The sequence below is a fragment of the Protopterus annectens genome, chromosome 5.part0, assembly GCF_019279795.1.
Source record: "Protopterus annectens isolate FY-2018-M chromosome 5.part0, PAN1.0, whole genome shotgun sequence".
NCBI lineage: Eukaryota > Metazoa > Chordata > Ceratodontiformes > Protopteridae > Protopterus > Protopterus annectens.
In genome coordinates, this window is record NC_056735.1 from 1,429,495,932 (window position 1) to 1,429,514,857 (window position 18,926).

Here is an 18,926-nt window from a genome sequence, read left to right on the forward strand (position 1 = left end):
GAAAATTTGTTTGGTCACTCACATGTTGATCACAGTTACTGCATGTTTTTATCAGTACATTGAGAATGGACATAGAGAAAAATCTAAAAATCATCAAGGAAAGAAGCCTAAACTGTAATTCTCACATTGACAGCACTGTGAAAGAAACTAGTAAGATTATTGTGGGCATAAAGAAATAGGACAGGACAGAGCAGTTTCACCACGGCACTGACCTGCTCTGCATGACATACAACTGACAAAGTCTCCTGCCTTGACTGATAGACCAAAGTAACTTTTGGCTACTCACTGTCCATGTATCTCAACTGTTAGTGCAAGAAGTCTGGACAATGCCTAAAATAACGAGGGGGACAAAGGCCCAAAAATAGGGACAGATTTTAAATATTGCTCTTAAAAACTTAGATGGTTGCTAGAATAACAGCTTTTGTGTTAGCATGCATTTTCTGAAGATTATGAAGTCTGAAACTAAAATGTATTGTCATTATTTAGTGACTTCAGACCTTAGTGATTTGCCAGAAAACCACAATTTTTAAGAGGAACAGTTCAAATATATGAGGCAAAAATCTGAACATTCTGCAAAAATCTGGTCAGTTGAGTGGTATGTAAACACTGTTATCATCAACCCCCTTTTTCCCATTTTCTACATGGGGTCAGGGTGTTGTGTCAACTGTCACCATCTCTTTCTCTATTCAGTGCCACTCTTGTGCCTTCGACACTCATGCTGGAGTGTTGCAGGTCTTCACTCACACAATACATCCACCTCTTTGATGGACACCCTTTTTTCCTCTTGCCTTCTTCCTGCCTGTCCCAAATCTTCAACAGATTGTCTTCTGCTTTTCTGCATATGTGCCCGAACCACCATAATTTATTCTCTTTTACCTTTTCTCCAATTAGAGCTACTTTGACTTCTAATCTTCTGTCTTAATTTCTTTGTCTCTCCCACAGTGTGCATCCTACCACCCATCTCAGACACTTCATCTCCATCACCTTTAGGTTCCCTAGCTGCTCTGCCTTTACTGTCAAGGTTTCTATAGGACTGATCACACAACTGTTTTGTACACCTTACTTTTCTTCATATTTAGCATTCTTCTGTCATGTACTGTGGTTGACACTCTGTGCTGGTTGCCTGCAGCTCCTCTGATTCTAGCTTTGATCTATTCATTCAGACTTCCCTTCTCCTCAACCACCCCTAACAGATACTTGAAGCTGTTAACCTGTTTCACTATTTTCCCTTCTATCTCAAATCTTAGCTTCTTCTGAACTCCACCATTTGCTGCCATTACAACTATTTTTTTTCTATGCTCAATTTCATCCCATGTGCCTTCAGTTTTGCATTCCATTCCCCTATTTTTGCTGAAGTTCTTGCTCAGAATCTGCCTGTAATGCCACATCATCTGCATACAGCAACTTTGATATCTCCTCCAACCTGTTTGCTAATGTAACCCATAACCAGTATGACCAGCACTGGGCTCGGAGGTGAATTTTGGTGCATACCCACTCCCGCTGGGAACCTCTGTGTGAGACTGAACATTGTTCGTACTTGAATCATGGGGTACTTGTACATAGCCTGCACTGATTCTACCAGTGTTTCTGGGATTTCGAACCACCACAGAACTGCCCAAACCAACTTTCTTGGGACCTTGTCATATACTTTCTCCAAGACTAGGAATGCCCAGTTGGACTCTTTCTTCATCTCTAACTTCTTCTCAACTATGTGTCTCACTGCAAGCAATGGGTCAGTTGTACTGCATTCTGATCTGAATCCAAACTGCTCATCATCCATCTTACTTTTTGCTACTGTGCATATTTGTTTATCAGTCACCCTCTTCAGAACTTTCATGTATTGTTATAGGCATTTGATACCTCTGAACTGCCCACAGTTGTGGATGTTCCATTTGTTCTTGAACACTGGTACTAGTATACTTATTCTCCAGTCATCTGGGGTATGTCTTTCTGTCCACACTGCTATAAGTACCCTCAGGAGCCATTTCTTCTGTATATCACCCAGCATCTTTTTCATATCTGCTGTGAGCTCATCTGAACCTACTGCTTTCTCTGACTTCATTTTTCTTTACTGCTGTTTTTCTTCTGTGCTAGGCTGCTCCTCTTTTCTCATCATTGGCAGTGGCTTGGGCAGTACAGCTTCTGTGTTTTATCTATTTATTTATTTATTTTATTCAGTAGCTGCTGGAAGTACTCCATCTGCCTTTGATGTCCTGTGGACTGGTGAGCAGGTTGTTGCTGGCATCCCTTATGAAGAGCAACTATCTTATTTCTCTTTCTGTATTTGCCTTGCAACTTGATATAGTTTCTTTGTGCCATCTACTGGCTTACTTTCTAGAAGCTGGTAGAGTGCCTCTGATGCCTTGTTCTTTGCTATCACAACTCCTTTCTTAGCCAGCCAGTATTCAGTTCCTAGCTTGGTCCATATTTTCTATCTCCCACTTTTTCCCGCACTGCTACTTTCTTTTGATGACATCCTTCCTCCTCCAGCTTTCCTTATGTACCTTATTTCCATACCTGGCTCAGCCGCATATCTGTTCTGTAGTCCTCACACATGCTGTTTTGAGGAGCTGCCATAATTCAACTCCACCTGTTTCCTCTTCTTGATGTGCTAGTGACCTGAGTAATTCCTTGACCTTTTTTGCTTTTCTCTCCAGTCAACTTCCAGGCCTTCAGCCAGGTCTCTGTTGAACTTAGTCTTCTCTGACTACTGTTCGCAACTGACTGTGGCAACAGGTAGTTTATGTTGTGGGCCAACTGTTTCATTGGGGATGACTTGCAATCACTGATTCTACTCCAATGACCTTTCCTTAGTAGAAGGATGTCTACCTGAGTTGCATGTTGGTCACTCTTGTATGTGATCTTGTGACTTTCTCTCTTTCTGAACCATGTGTTGGCTACTATCAAGCCGTTTGCCAGATAGAAGTCTAAAATGGCCTCTCCTCCTTTATTCCAGTTGCTCCACCCATGTGGTCCAAGGCAGCCCTCATACCCTGTTCTGTTTGTCTCAATATGTACATTCAAGTCACCCATCATTAAGACCAATTCATGTTGTCCTGCTTTATCTAATAGGTCCTGCACCTGCTGTCTGAATGCAGTCTTTTCCTCACTATCACAACCCTGCTTTGGGGCATAGGCTGAGATTATAAATACTGCCCTATCATGAGATTATAAATACTGCCCTATCATTAAGCTACAGTTTGATTGCCATGAGTCTGTCACTAATTCTGATGACATCCCTCACTGCCTTCTGAAGACTCTCCTTCTCCCCATTTCTAGCCTCTCCTCTTCCTGAGTAGTAGACTCTGGATCCCAAGCTAAGTGACATTGCTGCACTGCCCTTCCATCCTGTCTTCTGGATTTGTTAGATGTCCAACTTCCTCCTTACCATCATGTCATCCACTTCCAAGCTGTGTCCTGTCAGTGAACCTACATTGCGTGTAGTAATTCTGTTCTACACAAATATACTGTCTGCCGGTCTCTGTATCCAGTCATTATTTGGCCCCTCTGTCAAGTGGCTTGCTTAAGTAATCAGACTTTTGTTTAAACACTTTGCAGCTTCACTGTTACTCCACATTTCCTCAGACACCCTATTCATCTTTGCAACTCTGTGTGCCCAGTCATCCTGCGGGTCTTAGTCTTGCCCTCCTTTCAGAAGCTCCTTTACCTAGTTTAGTATTAACTTCACTCGTTCCTGCCTCTTCACTGCCTCCTTAAGCCAATAATCTTCACAATCTCTCTGTACATTCAGTCATCCTGTTCACCCAGCAGCATCTTTACTTGTTTTTTTTTCAGGGCTTCTAGCTCACTTTTCTATTTTACAATACAGAATTGCAGAGCACTTTATTCTAGTAACTTCTTTCTGCAATGCATTGCTGAGACTCCCCATTCCTTCTCACTGTTACAAGGTCCTGTCTTTTGACCCCAGTGTGCTGAGTAACAACATATAATAATCTCTCATCCCAGTTTTCACACCAGTTAACCTTAAAGTCTGACAAAGAACTCAAGCAATGGACCTTTGAAAACAAAGACTTTATAACCAGTCATTACTTTAAAAATGATAATAAGCAGAGCACAGCCAAGTCACAGCTTATAGATCAAGCTGCTGACTTATTTCCAACACCACATCACCTCTGCCTCAAAAAAAAAAAAAAAAAAATCTGTTACTGTTTTTAGCTGTTGTTCTTCTGTGTGGAGACATGCGTGAATGGGCGTACCTTCGTTGAAGGTTGTGTGTCAGGGCCGGCAACTCGGCACGTAAAAAAAATCTACTGCCAATCATTAGCGGACCGGTGTTCCGCTGTGGTGACAACTGCGGTGGTGGTGCTGCGGTAGCATTGTCGCCTCACAGTTAGACGTTGCCCGTTCGATTCTCAGTTAGAGCGTCTTCTGTGTAGTGACATGCATGAATGGGCGTTCCTTTGTTGAAGGTTGTGCATTAGGCCCGGCAAGCCAGTACGTAAAAATCTACTGCCAGTCATTAGCAGACCGGAGTTCCGCTGTGGTGACCCCTAACCGGGAAAAGCCGAAAGAAAGAGAGAGAGTTCCGCTGTGGTGACCCCTAACCGGGAAAAGCCGAAAGACACAACAACTGTTTTTAGCTGTTGTCATCTTTGAGTCAACCAAGATGTTACTTAATTCTAAGTGTGACTTTTCACTTAATGCATCAGCTGTATATATACAGTAAAATTCAAGTGTATAGCAACTTGGCAGAGATTTGCTAGAGCAATGTGCATAGTATTAGTAATTATTGGTACAGAGAGTATTAAATGCTTCATTTTATCATAGCTATTCATATGGATCTTATGTTGAACTCTTCTCATGCTGTACAGTACGGTGGCAGAATTAGTTTTTGTGATGCCAACATAATGATAATGAAGGTGAAGTGTATGGAAAGGATAGGTAGAGGGCAGAGTTAGGAATTTAGGGTATGAATCCAGTGTATTTACATACAGTCAGATGTTGCAAGTAGATTGAGATGTTCAGAGAATTATGTGAACCTAGGAAGAAGATGCAGGGCATGTTCATAGGTAGGTACTAGGCTATTGGCCCTAGGGCCTATAGAAGCCTAGCCAAATGGTACCCTGGCTTTTGCCACCCAAGAAAATTATGTTCCTGTGCCCCTGTCAAGCAGAGCCACAGAAGTGATCCCCAGGGTGAATTTCCTATCTCCCATCCAATCATCAAGATTTTTCTTGAAGAGTGCTAATGAGGAGCTTTGTTTGATATAGATGGGTAGTTTGTTCCAGAGTATGGGAAGTCTCTGGGACAGGAATCTATCCCTCCAGCATGTTCTCTTTATTGTGGTGACAAGGTTTAGGTCCCTAAAGCGTGTAGGTCGGAGGGATTGGGATTTCTTTAAGTGGAGCATGTCCAACAGCTCTGGGTTTGACATAGCTTTGTATGTTAGGCAGAGATCGCCTCTGAGTAGGTGATATGAGACAGAGTAAAGTTGGAGTTTTTTGAGATGGTCTGCGTAGGGCATCTGTTTGAGGCTGGTAACCCTCTTTGTGAGGTATTTCTGCTGCCTTTCCAGTTGTTGTAGATGTCTTGTTAGGTACATACCAAAAGTGGTGTTGTACTTTGTAATGGGTCTAATGAGTGATGAGTAGAGGGGAACAATGACCTTTTTTTTCCTGGATGAGAAATCTTTTATGATGAGGTGTGCCACGTAGAAGGATTTCCTGACTACTGTGGCGATGTGATCATCAAAGGAGAGACTACTGTCCACCTGTGTCCCAAGGTCTCTTATCACACTTTCAGTGTTAAGTAGACTACCGCCTATGTGGTAGTTCATGGGTACAGAGTGTTTACCAAAAGGGATGGTGATGCACTTTTTGGCATTGAGCTTGAGACCATGGCTTTGACACCAGGCATCTGTCTCAATGAGGCACTTTTGTAGGATGTCCACATCGTTAGGAGTTTTGATTATGGCTCCTAGTTTGCAGTCATCTGCGAACTTTGTTAGCCAAAGACCTTCTATGTTAGCCTGTACTTCAGAGAAGTAGATAACAAACAGGAGAGGACCCAGGACTGAACCCTGTGGTACTCCACTTGTCACTGGTCTGAAGTCGGATTTAGAGTCTGCTACTTTTATAGTGTGGATTCTGTCAGTGAGCCAGTTGGCAACCCATCTTGTGACATAGGGATTTATACCTAGTTTAGTGAGTTTATGTATAATTCCAGAGTGGGGGGTGGTGTTGAAAGTCTTAGCAAGATCTAGATAGGCTGTGTGAACCACCTTACCCTCATCTACGGCTTTGGTGACCGCTTCAAAGAAGTCTATCAGGTTTAGGAGGCATGATCTGCCTTTTACAAACCCGAACTGGGTAGGGTCCAGAGTTTGGAGATTACCAATGTCATTGTTTATAAGTTCCATGATTATACGTTCCATAGCTTTTCAGACCAGGCTCATCAGGCTAATGGGGTGGTAGTTCCTGGGGTCCGTGATGGCTCTCCCTTTGTGGAATGGGATAACCGTTGCTGTGCGCCATTCAGTGGGCACAAAGCCTGAGGTGAAGCTACTTGGGAGGGGTGCCAGTTCGTTCTGTAGTTCGTGTAGAATGCAGCCTGAGATGTTGTCAGGCCCCATGGATGCTGTGTTTTTGGCTTTGGAGAGTGTGTTTTTACCAGTGCAGCTGTGATTACAGGAACTTTGCATTCTTCCGGTATAGAGATGGGCCCTTTAGGGGGTGAGAGAGGAGTAAAGTTAGCACTGAACTTATCTACCAGGATGTTGGCAATGTCAGTTGGTTCTTTATATTTAGTGCCATTGTGCTGTAATTCAGAGCAGATCTGAGTGTTGCTGTTGAGATTCGTGACATAGCTATAGAATGCTTTGTGGTTGTCTTTAGAATCAGTGGCGATTTTGTTTTCGTAACTAGCTTTGGAGGATTTTATTAGGGCTCTCAGCTTCTTACTGAGGCTGACCACGGAGTTCCACCAATCATGGGATTTTCCTCTTTTTTGCAACAGTTTCTTTCTTCTGTTGTAAAGTTTGTTTATAGCAGGGGACCACCGGATTGGCTTCCTTTTTTTGGAGAATAGCATATTGGTTCTGTTAGGGATTGCACGATCCATGCACTCGTGTAAGTGCTTATAAAGTGCATTTGTATAGGATTCAGCAGTTGTACCTCTATTGTCCGTCAGCATGGGTGTTGTGAAGTTTGCCACCTCTGTCTTAAGACGCATGAAGTTGGCTTTGGAGAAATTTTTTTACGAAGATTTCCGTAATGGGGGGTGGGATGTAGATGTCTAGGGTGATTAGCTTGTCGTCGGATCTGACCAACGAGGAATTGACCTCTAGTGTGGAACACTGGTTGCCCATGTTGGTAATAACGAGGTCTAGGATATTGCTGCCCCTGGTGGGGGTGTGGATAAGTTGATCCAATGCATTGGAATTTATGAATTCCAGAAAACTTTCAGCACAGGAGTTGGTACAGGAGTAGTTTTCCCAGTTAATGGTGGGCTAGTTGAAATTGCCCATTATTAGGGTGTTAGGTTGTACCCTAATATTTTCCAGTGTATCAAGAAATGAGGAGTTGGACTCCTGGGGCATGGTGGGGATATGTAGCAAGCTACAATTTGGATTGCGGTCTTGCCCAGAGTTAGTTGCACTTGGATAATCTCGGATGCATTATGCTGAGCAGCTAGCCTGGAGGTGTGGATATCCTTAATGAATATGAACACGCCTCCGCCTTTAGTGTTTCGGTCCAAGTTAGGAGTCTGAAAGGTGTGGTATGAATTATAGCCTGGTAATGCAGGGGTGTTCTCTGGAGCCTTGAACCAGGTCTCTGTCACTGCACAGATGTCGATGTTCTCCATTTTAAGGAGTGCCTCGAGTGAGTGCATTTTGAGGTTTAGACTTCTAGCATTATGTAGCATTACCCTCAGATTTTGCTTGCTTGTACCTGTTATGGTGGTGAATTTGTCATTTGAACCTTGCCTAAAAAAGATACTATAGGGGTGGCAAGAGCCTTAGTCAGTATCCGGAATCCCAAGGGCAACAGATGCAGGCCATCTCTGGCAAAGCATTGTTGTTTGTCGATCATGTCATCCCAGGCAAACAGATACTGAATCCCCTTAGAATGACACCAGAAGCTTAGCCAATTGTTGAAGTCAATCATTTTGTCCTTGTACTGTGGTATCATTCCCGTTTGTTTACTTTCATTTCATTTTCCCCTTTGTTTACTTTCCTGTACAATCATTTATTACCTTTTTATGCATCAGACAGGTGTTCATGTATGTGGAGACCGTACTGCTTTAATTTATATTACTATATGTTGCTATTTGCTTCTTTATTTTGTCCTGCTGTGTAACACAGTAGTATTTATGGTATTGCTTCCTTGTGTACTGCTGTTTGTTGCTTCTTTCAGATATACAGCAGTTTAGTGCACTAAGAAGAGATTCACTCATGTTGGCACAGAGCTACTGTACATATTGTGCATTGTGCTTCTGTTTACATCATCTTCTGAACAGATGTGTCTGCATGCATCTTTGCTGTGTTGCTCATCTACTTGGAACTGAGCAGAGGTGACTGCTCAGAATTGCTGCCTATCTTACATTAGACATGCAATTATTCTGTTTACTACTGTGCATTTTTGCAGAACTATGCAGTCTTGGTACTGACATGCAGCACGTCTCTGTGAATCCTAGTTTTAGTTGTGAAAAGCCACATTAAAACCATATCCACAGAAGCCATTGCTAGAAACTCTTGTTTCATACTGTTAAACTGATTTAAAAATCATAGCATGAATATCTGTACTGAACAATAGCTAGCCTTCCCTTTCAGTTGCATTGTTCATTTCATTACAAGAGATGATTAGCTTTGCTTTTGAGAGCAGTTAAATATCATACATTGTACGTTTCATGTATGTATATATATATATATATATATATATATATATATATATATATCTGTACTTATGACCTCATATAATTTTCAATTCTCTGTCTGCCTTTTCGAATTCTGGGCTGCTGTCATAAATTTTAGAATTGTGCGCAGTCTTGTACAGTGCTTCCCCTACCCCATGTGATAGATAATACTATGTCTGATGTGCAGTATAGATTTTAAATATGTAATTAAAGAATAATACATATACTGCAATTCTCATAGTTAAGCATTTAGCAAAATAATTAATAATGTAGATCAGTATCCTTTTCCGTACAAGTATGCATTGCTATTCCAGTTGTTCTATCTCTATTTAATTCTTGCTTCTTGTTCCTACAGGTGCGACCATTTTGATTCTATACACACTGTACAACATGCAAGCAATAATGCCCAACAGGGTGTGTGTTATTGTGGAAATAACACACACCTAGGGGTGTTCTGAGGCCCAATGCCACAGGTAGAGGGCCTCTGCACCCCTGTAAAGGCATTATTTCCACAATAACGCATACCCTGGAGCTGTTTGTAAAAACTGCTGTGTTTTACTTACTTTATTTTTTTATTGCTATATTTTTTATATATTTTTTTAATGTAAAATAGTTCCTCCATCTAATGTTTTAAAGTTCCTGTAGTATATGCAAATGGTGTTGAAGGAAGCATTTTACATCCAAAATATACATTTTTTTAAATATCTAGACATTTACTTTATTTTTTGTCCCTTACCCCTAAACTGTCAGTCAGTGGGATTGAAGTCACTAAATAATGACATAGATTTGACTTTCAGACTTTATTTCCTTCAGAAAATTCATGCTAACATAAATCCTGTTATTTAAACTACTTTGCAATTCTATAAGAATACTATTTAAAATCTGCTACTATTATTGAGCTTTTGTTCCCCCATTATTTCAAGCTTTATCCAAATATATTGAGCTAAGAGGTAGTGAGGTATGCAGACCTCTTATCTGCTGCTTAACTGGTCGATCAGTCTCAATGTCTCAAACACACACACACACACACAATTGCACTTGCACTTCAGAAAATGCATCCTAACATAAATCCTGTTATTCAAACAGCTTTGTGTTTTTATAACAGCAGTATTTAAAACATGTTCCTATTTTGAGCCTTTCTTCCCCATTTATTTTAGGTTTTATTCAAATATCTTGAGCTAAGAAGTTGAGAGGTATGTAAAGTCTTAACTGCTGTTGCTGCCAGTGCTCAATTGATTTCATTCTTCACTCACTCTCTCTCACTTGCACACACCTCGCTTTCATGCACGCAAGCACGGATTCACTCATACACAGACAGAAACATAAACACACATGCACACATACAGAAATGTAAATGCACATACTTTTTTCTGTCTCATTTAGCTTTTACAATCTCTAAACAGCAAAAGCACTGTTTAGCAGGTGTAAAATAATGGCTAGATCGATCTCACTCTCATTCACATGCACGCATACACTCACACACACAGACATAAACACACACTCCCCCCCCCCCATATTTTACACTTGCTAAACAGCAAAAGCGCTGCTTTGCGAGCGTAAAATAATGGTGGCCGTTAGTTTATTTTCATTCCAAGCTCCATGGCACCTTGATATGCTGCAGTGAAGTGGCGGACTCGATTTTCAGCAGGCATTACCTGTAGATTAACACCCTGCTGGAGAATGTTCGTTCTCTAATCAGGGTGCTGATCTACAGGTTGCCCGTTCTCTAATGCGATGTTAAAATCTGCATTTAATTCAGACTGCAGTGTGCTGAATGTATTCGCACATTGTTTATGCAGATTAAGAATAAATTCATAACTTTTGAAAGCAGGATATTAGTTGGGCAAACTCTCCCTCATCATTATTCTACCTGTGACTGCTCACGTGTTACCTCTTTTCCAGTCAAAGTCATTTATTGTAGGTAGTAAGAGTCTGTGATGGTGCTGAGAATGAGTTAGTTTTCTTTGCAAAGGACATCTTATTTAGCAAAATGCCTGGAACCCAGGTCTCCAGGAAGAATAATCAACTTGTTTAAGTAAAATTCAGTAGTTGTGGATTGGGCAGCCCAAAGGTTGGATTCTGATTGCCTTTATCTTGTACAGTAGTGAATCTGCCACCCTTTAGATCTAACAGCTTCTTCTACTAAAGATTATAGGATGTTTAATCATACAGCACAAAATCAACTACAAGTCACAAAATACAGCATTCTTACACTTGCTGTCGCAACTATTTTGTATTTAAAAAAAGTATGGAACATTAAAAATGTTTAAAGGGCACTGGTAATCAGCAGAGGTTACTGCTTGACATTTGGCAGTGGAAATGGTGTTGATGATGTACAGAGTTATAGCATGTGTTTGCCACAGAATGTGAACTCTTCTTCCTAATCAGCAGTTTCACAAGATGTGCTCTTTTAACTGGATATTCCCTTAACGGAATCAAAGATGCTTGAGTAGGACTGCTGTACACTGTTTGCTTATATGTGTAGTACAAGGGCTTACTAAAAGGGGTGTAGGAATGGTGATAGGGTCTAGTTAGAAAACACAGTCACACCTCTGCATCTACTGTACAATGACTGCTTATCCACCCATCAGCTCGTATTTGTTTTGGCATGAAGTGGCTATATTGTAGGGAAGCAAATACTTTGTTCGTCTTTAGAGTTTCCAAAACCTGATTATGTTTATCCTAGACTGTGGGAAAAGTGTACATTCCTGTTTCCTCTATAAAAGTAAATGTCATATTTTGTATTGCATTTTGTTTCCCTTCATGTTTAAGTCCATTAATCATCATTGTTGAAATATGTCAAAATTTGGCACATCTTTGTGTGTTGTTATATGATTTTACTGATGGGTTGGCAGCATACTAACCTGCTGATAAAAACAAGAGTTTGTTTGTGCTGTTTCTAAAGAAGACAGTATTTTTCTTTGAAGTACTAACAGACATTTAAAATATTGCGAATGCCAACATCTTTCAAAGCTAAGAATTAAAATAAATTTTGGTTAGCATTGTTTTTTTGTGTCAGAGAAAGTACATCTGTATTTGTAATCTATATTAACTTTTCAGGTAACCTGTGTTTTAGTAAACATTAAAATTCCTTAGCTGTCAGAGTCTTCTGAACTGTTTTAATTTAAGATAAGAAGCAAAATTGTGATAAAGAACTTGCATGTTCTTTGTCCATTGGTTTACTAAGAATATTAAGGCATCAATTTTGAAGTTTAGAAGTAATGATGAACTTAAGTGTTGTCCATTAAATGCTGTAAGCAGTCCTTGGTTCTATCTTGCTGTGCTAATAATAATATTTTCTGTGTAATACCTTTCCTGTGAACTACAGAATTTTACTGGCAAGCTAAAGAAAGTGGTCCCATCATGAGGTAGATAGGTCTGACAGCTACTGTGAGAATGCTGCAGATTTTGGCAGCTTTATTTTGTAGTATGTTGCTACTGTGATACCACAAGACACCGCTGCCTTCATCAGTCAAGTAGTTATAGTCCCTAATGCAGCGTCCTGTAACAGCAATCATGAAACTTTATTTCACCATTAAACTACGAAGTGGTATCACAGATTATTCTTACAGTTATTACACGGAGCAGAAGCAATGGACTTTGTGTGTGAAGTATGATTGCAGCATTTTTGTCTTAATGAAACACGAGAAAACTGAATGACTCTAAAGTACATTTTTGTAAAATTCTGAACAGCCTATAATTGAGACCTCTGTTTAATTTCAGTGCCTTTCTCGAGATGCAGCTGGAAACATGACCATTCAGTTTTTGGGCACAGCGGTAAGTTCTCAGTGCATCATAGCATGTAAAGTGATATATAATGTGTTGGCTGCTGTATTAAAACTGCAGTGATGGACCAAGCATTTACCTTATCGATTTTACCTTTCATGTATAATTTCTTGGAGTTTTCTGGGAGATTATTTCTAATGCCACTGTTTGAAGTAGCGTTATTAAATAAGATTTATAAGAGGTGTGTTGATTGAAATCCGTAATTAGTCTATAAGAAGGTGGCTGCTAAATTTCAGACACCAAAGCCTAGGCTGTTGACAGTGTACAGTGCACTGGTCTTTGCAGGAGGTAGGACTACACCATGTTAATAAGATGAATAATGAGCTAATTGTGTTATAGGCTATAGTATATAAGAAATGCTGGTGTAGTCCCTATTGAAGATGCACGTATATATTATCCCTTATCACAAAAACATTCATTTTTTCGTCTGCCCCTCCCAGTCACCCATTATGATAGATTTCAACCCTGTATATTTGAGTGCACACAAATTCAGTTTGAGCTACAATGGCAGCAAGCAGCGTGGTGCTACAAAGTGCATACAGAAATGACCTTTCCATCAGCAGCTCTTTTAAAGCTAGCTGATTTGAAGCACAGCCAGCTAACCTGTCACATGGGCATTGGTTTAAATAAAATGGTTCAGTTGATCGCATGACACTAGATAGTAAACGCATGCATGCAAGGGGTGAGGCAAATCAGAGATGTGCTGTGCAGTAAAGCAGAGCAAACTAGGGCTGCTGTATTATAACAGGCTTCTTTTATGTATAGCTGAAGGAAGCATAATACATTACAGCAGGTGGATTGGACACTTAGTTTGTGTCACAACAGAGCAGTTTGAATACCTAGGTTTTTGTCATTAATGTGGCCATATCTGTTCTGTGAGGTTCTATTAAGCCAGCAGATTTCTAGTTCTTTGTTTAACGTTAGGTATTTCTAAATGCAAGAGATTGGTGGTTTTACATGCTTAGTGCTCAAAGAGATGGACTAGTTTATTGCATTTATTCAGAGAACTTCTGCTTGACTAAGTTACTGGCATGGAGAGTCTATGCATTTGAAATGTCATCCTGTTGTACCAGTGACTCATTTTCATGGTTCAAGTCTTCAAATGTTTGTGAGGTGAAAAATTTCCTAAAACCTCTGCAGGCTAAGTTTTATGTCACAGGAAAAGAGGTTTGGTAATCCTAGCAGATTGGTAACTCCGTGTGGTGAGCTAAGAGTATTATACATCAATAGAGGTAGCTTTTATGGTGTATGGATATTGTAGCATCTGTATAGCTTTCCCCATTCACAGTGCTGTGCATGAGTGGAATGCAGTATGGATTAATAAAACAGAACACTGTTACTAAAGGTTGATTGAAGCCACAGACATGGTTTCCATTGATTGATTAAGTGGCTTATCTTTATACATGAGGCATGGTTATTCCTTATATATGAGCGGGGGAATGTTTGGCTGGATTATGGCAGAATTTTACTGGTGTTAGACTGTAGTCAAAAGAGCAAACTGTAAAGCTAGAAGCTGGACTGTATTTTCTATCTGGTAGTAGAAGGGTTTCCTGATGACAGGAGCTTGGAAGAAAACATAGACAGGTTCTGCTGTATTAGTAATTGTTTAACTCTTGCATAACCAAACAATATTGTTTGTTATTATTTAATTATAACATGGCCACACATGCAGAACAGCACACTGTTTGAAAGCAGAAAACAGTATTTTAAAGTAATGATTCTCCTACTGTAGGAGCATATTTTTATATTTAATAGAATAAGTAATCCAAATCTATACCTCACAGCTGCAGTTAAATTGACATTTTCTGTTATTTATTTTTCTCATCAAGCGCCAGCATTTTCAAATGATACATTAAGTAAAAAAATATGTTTTCTTAAAAATGATACAAATAATTATGTAGTATTAACTAGCTTGAAAACAGTACCTGGATTTCCTTGCTTAGTATTAATTTAATGATTGCTTACAAGAGTATGTTTTATGTAGACTTTGCCTGCAGTGTCTACTTAGCTAATACAAATACGAGAAATGCCAAAAACGTTCCAGTCTAGACCTGCTTTCATTGTTGTCATTGTGAAGCATGGTTTCTTTTCTGCTAATTAGTCTCTTGAACCCGTGTGATTGAGTGTCATGGAATATAACCTGTTTTAAAACGATTTAACATCAAGATCCTTTTAATTTGACCCTTGATACACTAGCTCAATTAGATTTCAGAGCAAGCATTTAAGATTTAGAAGCGATTAATGACAGTCATCGAAAACAATTTGGAATGCAATCAGTTTGACTCAGGAGGGTAAATTTAATATGATAATTTATCTGCGTGAATTGTATCTCCATAGCAGGAATGTATGCAAATATGTGACCCTTACCTAACACCTAAATGGATGCTGTGTTGATAGATTTATCAGTTCCATTAAAGAACTTTGGGGAACTTTGGAATTTTAGAGATTGTTCCCCTTGGAGACTGAGAACCAAACCTGGTCTCATACTGGGACCATTCTGGTCTGACTCTTTCCATAATTTGCCTTTGCTGCTAATATGACAGCAAGGCGCAAATAACTGTTTCTAATAATATCAGATGGAGTTGTGGGGGACAGCATTTTAATGCAGTAAAAGACCTCCCCATGGGGTTGTTATTGTCACTATAGAACATCAGTTACACAGTTGCAACAATGGTCTTCTTAATTGATTCGTTTAATTAGCAGGAGATGAAGCTTGTGCTGCATCTTGTCATTTGATATCATGGGAGGCATGCACAGACTGTGCTGTCTGTCACTAAACTGTGACTTTTCCTACTGTTATAAAGCTGCCATTTATTTCCTTTTCGTAGCATTTAAAATTGAAGTAGGTCTCCTGAGGTTTTAAGTTTCTTCTTCAAGGGTGTCTCTGTAAGGGGCCAGGTAATAGTCTTGCATAAAAAAATAGAGAGAGGACAATATGGTGCTAAGATTTATAAATGTGCTGTATAGCACTTTACTTAATTCAGCCACTATCATAGATACTGTGTTTCTTGTATAGACATCTGATAAAACTCTGTTCCTGTAATGACAGAAAGTGCATTTTGTTAAATATGCTTCTGCAGTTGAACAGTGTAAGGTGAAAAAAAATCATTCACCATTTTTTGAGAGCTGAAAAAAAACAGAAGTTTCTTTATCTTTTAAAGCTATCTGGTCTTTTTTATTTTAAACTGTGCTGCCTGATCTATGTTAAATAGAAGCCTAACTTTATAATCTGGTTTAATTTGATTTATTTATACTATGCATGTGTGTGTTACAAAAATATACTTTTAATAAGGCTCTAACATAATTAACTAGCTAAGGAAGACTCATTTTCTCCAATGTTATTTGTGCTGTGTCCAAGTAGATCTTTGATATGATGTGATACCTAGATAACGCTCTTTCTGTGTCTTCAGATTTCTGATTTTGAGGGAGTGACTTAGTAGATCTGTAATTTTTTGTGTGTTTTTTGTGTTTTTTTTTTCTTCAGTCTAGCAACTGTTATTTGGTTTGATTTATTTTCTCTGATTCTCAGTGGTTTATTCACTATGATAGATGATAGACTATGATAGATTGCCAACATCCTAGCTGACAGGTTCAGCGCAAACTTCTCCCCCCCCTCCCCACCAAAAGGGCAAATATCTATCCCAGCAGAGTGCTTCCCCCCTGACATCTCAGATGCTCAGATAAGAGCCGCCCTCTCCAAAGCAAAAAACACAGCATCAATGGGACCAGGCAGTGTCCCGGGCTGCGTTCTACATTTATTTTATTTATTTATTTATTTTACATTTGTTAACCGGGCTAGTCCAACTGGATACAAGTCCATTTTCAGTGGAGGCCCGAGGAGAAAAGCTCCACTATCTACATACATGATAACAAAACATTAAATACAAAATATATGTTGGTTTTAAGTCAAAAAAGTCGATATAAATAACAAAGTAAAAGACAGTAATAATAATTGAAAGAACTTACAAAAAAGGGGGATAGAGAGACAAGGAAGTAGTTAAAGTACAGATATGTGAGAGAAAGGGAGAGAAGAATTAAATTTCCAAAACATGAACACCAAGAAGAGCTAAACCCAAACATAAAACTACTGTTCAATCTCAGCCTTACTACAGGATATGTACCCAAAGAGTGACGTACAGCAACAGTGGTCCCTCTCCACAAAGGTGGTGCCTCAACGGATCCTGGAAACTATCGCCCCATAAGCCTGACTAGCTTGGTCTGCAAAGATATGGAAAGGATCATCATGGGCCTCATAAATAAAGATATTGGGGACCTACAGACACTGGATCCTACCCAGTTCGGCTTTGTTAAGGGCAGATCCTGCCTCTTAAACCTGGTCGATTTCTTTGAAACAGTCACCAAGGCCATTGACGAGGGGAAGGTGGTCCACCCAGCCTACCTGGACCTCGCAAAAGCCTTCGATACAATACCCCACTTTGGCATTATAGATAAGCTCACCAGCTTAAATATAAACCCCTATGTTACTAGATGGGTTGAAAACTGGCTCAAGGACAGAGCCCACATGGTTAGAATTGCTGGAGCCATGTCAGACTCCAAACCAGTTACAAGTGGCGTCCCACAAGGCTCAGTCCTGGGACCTCTCTTGTTCGGTATATATTTCTCGGAGGTACAGGCCAACACGGAAGGACTGTGGCTGACCAAGTTTGCAGATGACTGCAAACTGGGCGCCATAATCGACTCTCCAGCTGACACAAGCATCCTCCAAAAGGGCCTCATAGAAACAGACAACTGGTGCCAGAGCCATGGCCTCAAGCTAAACGCCAAAAAGTGTATAGTCATCCCCTTTGGTAAAAACAAAGTGCCCACGAATTACCTCATAGGTGGCAATCCATTAAGTACAGAAGAAGTAATTAGGGACTTGGGGACCCAAGTTGATAGCAGTCTCTCATTTGACAACCAAAGTGGTTAGAAAAACATTTTATATAGCCCACCTAATCATGAAGGGATTCACATCTAGATCAGGGGAGGTCATCATGCCTCTTTACTCATCCCTCATCAGGCCCTTAATTGAGTACAATGCCCCTTTTGGGATGTACCTTACCAGACACCTGCAGCAACTGGAAAGACCCCAAAAGTACCTCACCAAGAGGATCAAAGGGCTCAAACAGATGCCATATGCTGCCCGGTTAAAGAAACTCCAGCTCTACTCAGTGGCATACCGCCTGCTCAGAGGCGATCTGTGCCTGACGTATAAAGCCATGTCCAACCCAGAATTAATGGACATGCTGCACCTCAGAAAATCCAAATCCCATTGAGCTACGCGCTCGAGAGACTTGAACCTCAGCACTGAAATAAATAGAACATGCTGGAGGGAGAGATTCATAACCCAGAGGCTCCCTTCTTTCTGGAATAAAATCCCAGTCCAGGTTAGGCAGAGTCCCTCATTAACTCTCTTCAAGAGGAATCTTGATGAGTGGATGGGGAGATCGTAAATTTACCCCAGGTATCACTTCTGTGTCACTGTTAGAGGCACAGTATACTAACCTCGAAAAAGGGCATAGCAAAATTAATTTAAAATGGGTGGTGAAAGCCAAACACACTGGCTAGGCTTATAAATGCCCTAGAGCAGATAGCCTAGTATGAACCTATAAGATGTGAGGAATAAAAGTCAGGTAAAATGCTGACTCAGTGCTTAACGACAGTACATTTCTAAAATGCTGCTGGCCAGGAACACTAATATCTACCAGTTTAGTTACATGGTATATGGCACAGTTGACAAGCAGTTTCTGATCTTTAGTGAAATTCTGCTTTTCAGCCATTTACTTTTAGTTGGCAAATTGCGTTGTTGACAAATTGCTGAGGAGGAACTGAATCTTGAGTAACCTGTTGTTATATTTTGTTAAAGTTCTGTACTAAGCCACCGGTGCATATATTTTAAGGGTATGGTCTTGACAGTTATCTTTTCTCACTACTTGTACCAATGATAAACTGTTTTATCAGTGACATTAATGATCTTATCCTAATTTTAGTGTGTTGTATCAGGGTTAAGAATTTTCTGGGTAATAATTAACTTGTGTTGACCATGTCAGAAAAATAGATACCACATTTACACTGATATTGAATAAATAATGAAAGATAACACACTGAAGAAAGTACACCTTGTGCCTCATTCACAAGATAATATGGGTCTTCAGTTCATCATAAATGCTGCAATACACCCGTGTTTTGCTAGCATGCTTTGCTCTGTTTTCATAAGTAGAATTAATACCCCCACCCCATATATGTTATTGGGAGACCACTTCCTT

The 18,926-nt window shown here is 40.0% G+C and overlaps 1 protein-coding gene across 2 annotated transcripts in view; it reads left to right on the top strand.

Annotated features, from left to right (window-relative positions):
* Positions 1–18,926, top strand: part of PCCA (propionyl-CoA carboxylase subunit alpha) — a 4,227,722-nt gene that overhangs the window by 3,488,142 nt on the left and 720,654 nt on the right. For both annotated transcript variants that reach the window (XM_044071233.1, XM_044071234.1), the window contains one exon: positions 12,598–12,651. In XM_044071233.1, coding sequence (XP_043927168.1) covers positions 12,598–12,651 — 54 coding nt within the window. The remainder of the gene's footprint in view (positions 1–12,597; positions 12,652–18,926) is intronic.